Source organism: Tachypleus tridentatus, chromosome 11 (assembly GCF_004210375.1).
Source record: "Tachypleus tridentatus isolate NWPU-2018 chromosome 11, ASM421037v1, whole genome shotgun sequence".
Lineage (NCBI taxonomy): Eukaryota > Metazoa > Arthropoda > Merostomata > Xiphosura > Limulidae > Tachypleus > Tachypleus tridentatus.
Window position 1 is genome coordinate 98,996,287 of NC_134835.1, and position 12,035 is coordinate 99,008,321.

Genomic DNA, 12,035 nt, shown 5'->3' on the forward strand with positions numbered 1-12,035 from the left:
TCTTCTCAAAGTGTTTTCGCTCTGATGATGAAGAGAGTTAAAAAAATAGTAATTCACTCTTTTTTAATGTCATTCGTTGTACTAAATTGTCACCACACTTCTATTAACTTGAGGCAATAATAACCACTCTAGAAAATGAAGTTTTCAACAACTAATCTACTTAAGTGAGTTAGGCTGTGTCAGTTTACAATCTTAACTTTCCTAGTATAGACTGAGTTTCCTGGCCTTCATCTCGAATTGTACTACACTCTTAGGGTAAACAAATACTGAAAAAAAATATATATATATACATGTATTGAGGTTTTGGCATTTCAAATACATATTTTTCAGCACATTGTATTTCTGAACAAATAAATGATGAGTAAACAACAAAAGCCTTAAATCTCTTGTTCGATACCCAACAGATGCATTCAAACCTATTGAAAAATAAAATTGGTTGAAAGCTCCAAAATAACAAATAATTCCATCGAACTACAGTATACAGATGTGTGTATCATGTAATGTTCTCTAAAAGTTTGTTTTCTAAAAAGAAATTGCTTTTAAAACTTACTTATCGAATATACACTGTATTATTTAATAATACACATACCCAGCATGGCCAAGAGTGTTAAGGCGTGCGACTCGCAATCTGAGGGTCGCGGGTTCGAATCCCCATCGCGCCAAACATGCTCGCCCTTTCAGCCGTGGGGGCGTTATAATGTGATGGTCAATCTCCCTATTTGTTGGTAAAAGAGTAGCCCAAGAGTTAGCGGTGGGTGGTGATGACTAGCTGCTTTCCCTCTAGTCTTACACTCCTAAATTAGGGACGGCTAGCACAGATAGCCCGTGAGCAGCTTTGCGCGAAATTACAAACAAACACGATCTCCCTGGTGTCTCGGCGGTTTTCGATATCTACTGTCGGCAGAACACAGATTGTTCTTTGTGCAGCTTTGCGCTTATCAACAGTAACATACGATAAATTATTTATTGGAGTTTAAAGCATGTTAAAATTTTTCTTTTTGTAATATGTTTATTACTACTTGAAAAACCTGCGCATACGTTCTTAAAAAAAATGTTTTTCTCTACCTCTCTTTTGGGGTTCACACTTCAGCCAGTTGGCTGTGACGGATATATTGAATCTCGGAAAATTTTCGATATGTGTGGGGAGTGCAACGGAGACAATAGTACTTGTATCCTTCACAAGGGGGTTTTCAACGGTCAGCTACCAGACACACCTGTTCTTTTGCCGTCTGTTTTGTCCAAACTACACACATTTCATGGTAAGTAGACTCATTTTACCTAAGAAAGAAATGTATATTCGTGGATAAGAAATGATAACAAAAATTATAGTGGGAAAGAAACGAACAAGAACTATGACGTTTTTTCTAGACATCTTTTATAAAAAGATGTAAAACTAAGGTCTTCTATGAATTTTTCTTTCAGAAATAAAACTGAAGAGTTTAACACCGTCTGTGAAACGTCCTTCGAAAGTAAATATAAAAAAAATAACATCCTTAAAGTTTCCCAAAATGAGACAGTAACATATTTATAGGTTTATATAGTCGTTACTCGATGTTGTCATACTAAATCATACTCTGTATGAAAACTGTCATAAGTCTTGACAATAACCCTGCAACGCATTTTTTCTTGTAAGGCTGTAATGCCCAAAGCAAACCACACCTCCTTTATGCTTTCCATAATCCATCTGGCGTAAGAGAATGAGAACAATGATTTCCCAACACCAGTGTGATCAGTCCAGTCACACAGAAATTCATGAGCTTTGCGTTCGTCAAGTTAACCGGGATGTCTTGGTACGAAATAGCATAAACACCAGTTTCGTTTTCCATCTGCTTGAGAAATATGACGGATATATGGTGAAAGCAGCTTGTATACCCGTTGCTTGTTTCGTTTTTCCAGACGGAGGTCCTTTTTAATAAGCTTGTGAATTGTTACTTGGTGCACGTGTACAGTTTTAGACACTAACGTCCATGTTCATGGAACCTCACGTTACGATACGACTTATTGCAGATATGTTTCTGGGTTGTCCTGGTTACGCAAGCTCTTCTATATTCCTTTATTTTCCAAAGCAATATATTAAATAAATATCCCTATCTTGTAAATTCTAAATCCCCTAATAAGAACATATATTAATGATATAAGTACACGAACATTTTGTGTCAGAAAGGGCTCTTACTTACCCTTCCCAAAAGCAATTAATTTTCGATGTCATCCTTCTTCCTATCCAACGACACACTATGCCAAAATGTACTCCTGAGACATTTCGTTCCATCATGACTTCATACCAGCTCTGGTTGTCTCATGACTTGCGTACTCGAAATCGCTTTAATATAAAGTACTCAACGTTTATACATTTGGGTGAACTTCATGTAAAACTTACCTTTGAGTCTGATTGCTATTGACTTTCTTTTGGTTTCAGGTTTTGGTCGAGGTTACAGCAGAATAACTATTATACCAACAGGTGCGAGAAACATTCAGATAGAAGACAACAGTAGTAATTACCTAGGTTTGTATGCATAATTTCTTATTAGTCATGTGACAGAAACAGAATGCATTAAGTTAATGCCACTTATTGTGATTTTGAGACTACATTTCTTACTCTACAAAAGGCAGTTTTCTGAAACAAAATGTAATTGTTGCAAACTATTTAAGAGCATATGACCTATTGTTATAAAACCGTATTTGTTACACGACAAGAAATTTAACGCTCTGGATGTAATGAGAAGCTCTTACAATATTATTTGTTTTCAAAAACCTACTTCAGAGCTACACAAAACCTCAGTGACTTTTTTCTCAAGAAAAACAAACTTTGATTTTGTTGCACTGCGTGTATCAATTTTTCTTGTTATCAGGTGCTCAAATTTTGCACTGAACAAGCTCCATCACTATTTCGAAATTTTACTACGTAGCTGTAGTTTGGACAGATGATTAAGGTACTCGACTCGTAATCCTAGGGCAGCGGGTTCGAATCCCAGTCATACCAAACATGCTCGCCTTTTCAGCCGTGGGGGCATTATAATGTTACGGTCAAACCCACTATTCGTTGGTAAAAGAGTAGCCCAAGAGTTGACGGTGGGTATTGATGACTAGCTGCTTTCCCTCTAGTCTTACACTGCGAAATTAGGAACGGCTAGCGCAAATAGCCCTCGTGTAGCTTTGCGCGAAATTCAAACAAATAAACACTTACGTTAGTGAACATGAATAGCGAAATGCAATTAGAAGAATGGTAAAGTCTTTTTCTCTTTCATCAATCAAAAATATCTAGCCTATGAACAAAGCGTTTTGTTTTATGTTTATCAGCATGAATTATAACTTGGACTAGTACTTGAAATAATGAAACATAGCGATAAGTATTTCTTCTTCTAAAGTCTTCTATTAACATTGTCCTAAAACCGCCCAAACCCATTTTACAGTGTAATGCAATATTAGATTCGATTTTTCTTATTTTACAGCATTTCCCATGGGTTTAAGCTATCTGTAACTACCATCTGGTTTACTATTTCCTCAAAATATTAAAGCACCACTAAAAACATAAAATATCTTACCTCATACAAAAATTTTGATTTTGTTTGTTTATAATTAAACATAACGGGTTCTCTGTGTTTTGCTCACCACAGGTATCGAAACCCGAATTTTAGTGTAATAAGTCCACAGACATGCCGCTGTGTCACTGGAGGGGCAAAAATTTTGACTATTTTTTTCTATGAGATAAGTTTGAGTTTTAATTCAAAGATGTATTGAAATCCCCTAACACAACATTGGCTAGCTGTTTTATTACGACCAACATTTATGTTTGAAGAACAATTTCATTTTTTTTATATGCAATATAGACTAATTATGTAATATATAATGTATTTGTTTCAGTTTAAAAAAAAAGTAAAATAATAGTCTTATTATGATTAGTCAGCAAGACACTGGGCATAAGAGCAAGGATCTGTCAGATTTTCCAAGACGTATGGTAGTATATGCCCATTTATTTAAACTTATAGTTCTTTGTTATCAAATACCGTTTCCTTGGTTTAGTGGTCCTAAGACATCGTGTTACCAAAGCATATGAACAGTGACAAGCGAAATAATATATTCATTTGACAAGAATTACTATTGGCATCAATCACTGCTAACAAATCGAAAGAAAATATCGTTCGACAAGTTTACAAACTGTCACATACTTCAGATTATATTTTAATTAATCAATTCCCTTAATACTGTTCGGGACTAGACTACCTCCAATCATGGACACCATTTCCATGGCCACTGGTTGTAGGTGCTTAATTACTCCCAAAATGTATTGATGGGAGCACTACTGAGCAATCTGAAGAGGTGCAAAAAAAAAAATGCGCCCCATAATTTGGAAAAATTGGCGCTAATGTTCCAAAAGTATTGTGTAAAGGACGCTACAAAAGTTCTCATAAGGCATTTTGTCATGAGTTTACAAGCCATTAATCTCAGATGCAAGCAAGAAAGTACAGCTTCAACGGGTGCTTAGAACGTAAATTATGAATAGTACATGAATGGAAAACGTGTCACGGTCTGTTTAGTGGTATTTTACACTCTTTTTATTCCATCTTTCTTTGTGCTGTTGGCAAGGCCAGATTTAGGGTTTTATTGGCCATAGGCTTTCCACCTTATAGAGGCCTCCTCAAGACAGAACCTCTAGGTACAATATATTTATATTCATAACTTGAGATTCCCTAATTAGCATGAGGCCCTGGGCTTCAGCCCGGTAACAAGACAAAATTTAATATACAACATTTCTCAAACATAAAATAGGTTCATGTGAGGCATTCTGCATACGTCCACATTGTATAAAAACAAGACAAATTTTAACATACCTCACGACTCAAACATGAAATAGGTCCATGTGAGGTTTTTCTACTCACGCCCACATCGTATTAAAACAAAACAAATTTTAATATACCACACTTCTCAAACATAAATTAGGTCCATGTGAGGAATTTTTAATCACGTCCACATCATATAAAAACAATAAACAATTAATATACCACACTTCCCAAACACAAACTAGGTCCATGTGAGGTATTTACTTTTACACTGTATAAAAAACAAGAATAAAATTAATATACCACATTTTCCATGTATAAAATAGTTCCATGTGAGGTATTTCTATATAGGTCCACATCGTATAAAACAAGAAAAAAATTAATATACCGCACTTCCCAAACATACAATACGTCCATGTGAGGTATACAATAATCTTAAACTGCATAAGTCACAGACAATTTAAATAGCATATGCAAGAAAGAAAATATTCATCTAAGATTTATTTAAACATGTACTTAATTGGCAGCTTCCTGGGGAGTAAACACGTATAGACGCAAGGCTAAAATGAGTTTAGCTCTTGCTATACGCAACCTTTATTAAGCAAAGAACATGTGTGTGACCTTGTGACCTGTGGTTAACAAGAATGTTCTAACTACATGCGGACTACCAGGATGACCATTTAGAAAAAAATACCTGAATATATCTTATTGAAAAAACTAAACAAAAATATGAACTGATAAAATTAATGGATTTTTTTTTAACTTCGAAGTGGTAACAGTACATTCTCGTGGGAGAGGTTGGATTCTTTGATTCCTTTCGAAGGACAACTATCATCTAGTTTAAACCTGAACATTGTTGCCTACTATGTCCACATCACACATGCCAAATTTAGGTTATTTTTTATTTAAGCCCATTAGTCTAACTGAAGTAATTGATTTTGTAAAGAATACTTTGTAATTAAATGTTCATTAATAATTTTAATTACTATTAAAGTTTCAATTGTCTCTAAGGCAGTGGCATGAGAATGTCTCTATCCAATTGTATTTATGGCAATTATATATATCTAATCTAAATAGCGGGTCCATTGTAATGTTGTGGCTTACATTTTGTACGTCAAAACCGATGCGTACCAAGTTAAGAATATCAGTGCTTTTATGTTGTTTCGAAACGTCTAACGTGGGATTGAATACAAGAGCACAGAAACGTTCTTTAATTTTCACGAAAATTCGTATATTGTCAGATAGTAAACGTTCATTCCTATTTCACAGCTTCCGTATTTTGAAAAGTTATTTTCATATTTTTGAAAAGAAGGTGTGTGTGTGTTTTCTTTTAGCAAAGCCACATTGGGCTATCTGCTAAGTCCACCGAGGGAAATCAAACCCCTGATTTTAGCGTTGTAAATCCGTAGACTTACCTCTGTACCAGAAGGGGAAATTGAAAAGGATGAAACAGTTATTAAGTAAAAATGTATTTATGTTTCTTGATTGGCTAATGTTCACTTTCTGTGATATTGTTATTTGAACTATATTATAAAAAGTTACTCGAAAAATGATATATTTGTTTGTTATGCACAAAGGTACACAAAGGACTATCTGTGCTCTGTCCACCACGGGTGTCGAAACCCGGTTTCTAGCAGTATAAGTCCGCAGACATACTACTGTGCCACTGGGGAGCGAAAATTTAATAAAGAAACATAAGAACAAATATCCATATTATATTTGTGTTCATATATATATATTATTGGAAATAGTCATGGAAACTTACAGTTAACACACATACGCGATTCATAAATAATAAATAATTACAGCTAATTTGTCAACTTATGACTAGTACAGTACATTAAAGAAAATACGAAACATAATCAAATAAATTGTGCGACGCACTAGTGTTTTATAATTACAAAATGTAATATATTTTCCCCATAATTCAGCCGAACCGTTTAGTTACCATCTGGCCCTTTTATGTTACGCACATAGCCTTAATAGTATTCATATAGGGCCTTTGTACAGGCTAGGCCGTAGTTGGGAGTCTTCATCTGGCTTCTTTTCTCTTTCCAGGTATTGTTTCACCTGATGAAATGGTATAACAGATATAAATATTCATGCATCTGTGTATTAGTCAAGACACCATCAGTTTCTGTGGATCTCCAACACCTTGGTTAAGATGCAGGTTATAATTACATTAATTCCTCAACACGCTTTATCATCTCACTTGATATCAATGTTGCACATTGAACATGATACTGTTCTCACTTCTGTCATTTAATAGGATGTTATCGATTGTTCCCAACAAGTTGAATTTTGATTCACTTGTAAAAAAGTACTATCCTTCAGTACTACTTCTCCAATTATTTGAAATTGATGCCAATTTCAGACTTTGGCTTTGGTTATCTCACGTAAACTGTGGTTTTTGAGCATTTACGCATTCTGTTGAGGCAACTTCGTGTTACTTGTTCTTCTAGAAGTAGCATTCAAAATTATGTTAGCATCGTGGTTATTGGCAAAATCTATACTGGATTGTCGTTTATAAGACAAAAACCATAACTTTAGTTAATTAACATTACTTCTAAAAGTTTAATTTTTTTTCTCTCGACTGTTTCTATCATTAAAATTTCTAGCTTAAAATGGTTTCTTCAAAGTTTCCATACAGCTTCTACTGAAACATGAAATTTCGGTTCATTCTTTTGCACAGAGTAGTTTTTACACCACGCTTATCGTGTGTCATTTTTACACTGGGAGTTATGAATGCATTGACCACAATACTGCTGGGAATAGTATGTCCTTCTGTACTTGTATATGCTTTATACTGGTGTAACGTTGACTAATTGGTTGGGTGACAGCTAATAACAGCATAAACTGTTAACTAGTAACATTCATCTGGTGTACCTCGTTTTCATACATTTTAATGGAAACAATCCAATGCTGCCAACATTTTATATCAGTTTTATCCACCGTTGATATAACTACTCAGACCTAAAATAATAAGATTTTTATATGTTATACATCCAGCTTTTATGGTAGTAGATTCTTGTTGTATAGTTTTGGTAGGCAAATAATAAACTACTTTCTCCAACTATTATTGAAAATTAATGAACGCCTAAGTTTTATAAAAAAATACTTCTATATTTCTATCATAAAATGGTTTTAAATATTGAATAATAGTATAATAAACCTTGAGAGTGTAATTAAATATAAGTTTATTCCTATAATATCTATAGAATCATATTTAATATGTGGGTTGCACAATTAGCTAAAAATAAAACACTAACTGTACAAGTTTCAAGGAAAACACTTAAGAAATATCATGTGTATTTTGAAATAAGTACATGTTGTTACTGATATTCACAGCTCTGATGGACGATAAGTCTTCCTTCATAAATGGCCACTGGATGTTGGACCTTCCAGGATACTACAAAGCAGCTGGTACAAAATTTCATTATTCCAGAACTCCAGAAAAGGAAACGATATCAGCTCCAGGTCCTACAGATCGACATCTGACACTGCTAGTAAAGCTTCTTTTTCTATTATAAAAATCCGATGCTTTTAGTGAATCGAAGTTATTTCATATTTCATCTTTTGATAAAGGCCTAACTCTTTTATAAGTTTGTATTACCTTATGTTCTAATAAGCTCAAAAAGCCTTAGATAATATTACTTTGTGTTTCGTTAAACATCTAACGCATGTTTTTCTCTGTAAATACCCGATGTTCTTCTAATATTCTGCTGTTTTGTCTTTTAGAAAACAAGTATCTCTTACAGTACACTTGTGTAACTTTATGTTTTGGTGAACGTGTGTTGGTTTTATAAAGGCCGTGTGTTTTTAATACGTAACTGTAAAAAATAAAAGAGTATGTTGTAACTTCAATCTGAACAGCACATTATGCCCCACATTGTCTAAACGGTCAGGTCAAAGACTAGTAACGTTCAGACATTGCTTTCTTCATCTAAAACCTTTGACCAGATGAAAGGTAAACAGTTATTTACATCCACTGTGTCCATGGTTAACCAAATATACAGTGAAATTGACTCTCTTATTAATAATACTTCATCTTCCCAGTCGAAAGTGCATAGCGTTTTTCGCGACACATCGTGGTTTGAACCTTGGATGTGACTGTTCTCAAAGAAAAAGAATTGATGTCATTCATTATTTAGCTTTTATTACATCTTATATGCTCTTTCCAGGCCTCTAAATACACTTGAGAGGTATCGTGTCATTAAATCTGGATAAGTGTTCTGAGTAATATGCAAGATAAAGAACAAGTGATAGGCCAGTCTTTAATTACCATAATTGTTCTGCTTTAATCAGGCAGAAAGTAGGAATGACTCGAATTATTCACTGAAATGCTATTTTTAGTATCTCTTCAATATGTCATCAGAATTTTACGATACTACACAGTATTTAATTTTGTAACAATATCTATGTAATGACTGAGTCACAAGTTCTTGGAATGTCTGTAAATATCATAGCAAAAAGGTTTCAGTTTCCTTTTCTCCTTCCGTCTGCTTTCTTTTTATTACATAACAACTCATGCAGTTTCAAACTGGGCATCCGTTTTATGAGTATTATCAATAATTATTAGTATTTTTTTAAAAATCGTAATTCTAATGTAAACGATATTTTCATTGCCCCTCGAAGTTAACTTTCTTACAAGAATTTAGTGTTCCTTTAAAAATCTTAAGTAAAGAGTAAAAGGAAGTACCAGCCAATATATAGATAAACAATAAATATTATAGGTGGAGCTTTGTTGTATTGATAACTTGGTTATTAGTACAACCTTCGTCTGTCTGTTGAAACACTGAATTAAAAAAGAACAAGTAAAGAAACACTTTTCACAAAAGAACATGACTGTAAGAATGTCTAGTATCAGTCCTTCAACAACAAACTGATAAAGATACCATTTGTATCATCCGTATATAATGGTATAGGCAATAATTATTATATAGCAATATATGTAATCACAATTAAGTCTAATTTATCCCATACTACACTGTATGACTGTGATATTATGTATTCGTCCTTACTATCTTGTTTTGCTGTTATGTATTCGTCCTTACTATCTTGTTTGCAATGTTTTTTAGTTATTCCTGCATTTAATTAATTTTAAATTTTTTTCTTCACATGTATATTACAGCTATTATTTTTCAGATAAAATGTACAATAATATCTTTTTTTTTGCCGAATAAACCTTTTTTGGAAAGACAACAGAATATATTTAAGATATAGCTCAATTAGATCAACATATTTACTGTTTGTTAGATATAGAATGCAATATTAGTAATTAAAAACAGTGTTTTAGCATTGTATATACCCATATATATTTAAGTTGCCTTATTCAGGTGTTGCTCATAGAAAAAAATCCAGGCATCCATTATCAGTATTGGTTATCTAAGGAAAAAAGTTCTACAATGCAACCAAGAACTAGCCCGGTAGGTGTCTCAGCACGTGCTTCACCGTCAACCACTCCTGCACCAGTAACAAGTGGTTTAATCACTCCCTACAGACATTCTCATCATGCTTACCCATCATTCGTTCCATCTTTTTACCGAACATCCTATCCTACATTTGAACAAGCAACGCCTCAACCTCGTTCACGGCAAGAAACATACAAACAGTACGTGATTTCAGCGCCTAAAACAAATAGCAGCAATAACAGCCGTTCGATCGGGCATGCACGTGAGACGTTGCAAAAGAACATTGTGGGAATCTCACATTCTACCAATAAGCCCGAAACGGAAAAGTTTCATTCTTCTACAAATATGACAGCGTTTTACACCCCAAGAAATACAGGTTACCAACATACTACGATGAAATCCCAACAACCCTCCCAAGGTCACGAAAAATTAAAAAAAACAAAAGGACAAAATTATTCCCTTGTACTTACCAATCGAAGGAGAACTTCAAAACCGTATTCTGCCGTATCGAATTTACCAACATTTAACAGTTCCTTGCCGTATACGTCGTCAAGATCTTCTTCAAACAAGAACAATCAGACAATGAATAACATTCTAGGAAGCCAAAACACACGCAATCGCTACAAGAAAGTTCAATATACAGGTTCTTTGGCGAGAGGCCGAAAGTTTTTGTCAGGTTCGATAAAATCCAGAAACAAATATTGGAAAGGTTAGTATTCTAGCTTGTGTTAAAATTATACAAGTTAGATAAACATGAATATACTGTTACTAAACTTTGCTAGTTTTTCACTTGAAATATATTGATTCTGCAGAATATATATATATATATATATATAGTGTTCGTAAAAGTTTGGTCATTTAAGACTTCTTTTGCAAAATCTTATTATTATATAATAAATATTTTCATATCAATACACTTTTTTAGTAAATATTTTAAAACAAAGACATGTAAATATCACTTATTTAAGTGTTTACTATCAAATTATAGTACATTAAAGTTAAGATAGTAATAATTAAATCGTTTTTACTTTTAAGGTTCCTGTCCTTCTTGCAAGAAGGTTCAAAACCAAAGGAAACATTTTTGCATGAGTGATCTTGGTAAGTTACCTAGTGACAAATAAAGTTCTAATGAAAACGTTTCAAATTTTACATATATGTGAAAACAATAATTACGTAAGAAATATTCAGAATAAAAGTGAAAAAAAAACTACTGGACAAATTTCAAAATGTAATTTATTTAGTCAATTCTGTCAACGTTTGACCTCATAAACTGATCACCAGAATGAAGAGAACAAAAATGATAAATAAATAAATAAAGGTTCCTCTATTTGAATAGACTTATAGTTACTTTTATATTAGCTTTTAAGTTCCATCTTGCAAATATCAATGATATTGAATTAATGTCTTCTTATTTGTTTTTTTATTTATTATTATTTATTTTTATTTGTTGTTATTGTTAATATTAACCTGATTTGAGCTTCTCAAATATATGAAGTGCAAAGTTAACAACTGAAAAAAATTCGAAAGTATTAGCATTTTATTTAAAAAAATCTTTAAGTTTATAACAAGAAAATAATATATGTGTGTGTTTGGTTATTTTGATACCAAAGCCACATTAGGCTATCTGCTGTATCCCCCGCGAGGAATCGAACTCCGGGTTTTAATGTTGTAAGTTTGGAAACGTAACGTTGACATATCTACATACATGCGAGTTTGCGAGTTAACTTTTTGTACGTATTTGAAACATTGTGATTTTTTGTTATGACGTATATCACAGATAATTAATTAATTTTTTTTAGTCTGTACTAATTATAAACGAGAAGGAATCCCTTGGAGCAGTCAAATA

The 12,035-nt window shown here is 33.3% G+C and overlaps 1 protein-coding gene across 1 annotated transcript in view; it reads left to right on the top strand.

Moving 5' to 3' along the window:
* Positions 1 to 12,035, top strand: part of LOC143232879 (uncharacterized) — a 68,933-nt gene that overhangs the window by 52,226 nt on the left and 4,672 nt on the right. Inside the window, exons 7-11 of the mRNA XM_076468883.1 lie at positions 1,091 to 1,259; positions 2,417 to 2,503; positions 8,127 to 8,284; positions 10,115 to 10,898; positions 11,225 to 11,287. Coding sequence (XP_076324998.1) covers positions 1,091 to 1,259; positions 2,417 to 2,503; positions 8,127 to 8,284; positions 10,115 to 10,898; positions 11,225 to 11,287 — 1,261 coding nt within the window. The remainder of the gene's footprint in view (positions 1 to 1,090; positions 1,260 to 2,416; positions 2,504 to 8,126; positions 8,285 to 10,114; positions 10,899 to 11,224; positions 11,288 to 12,035) is intronic.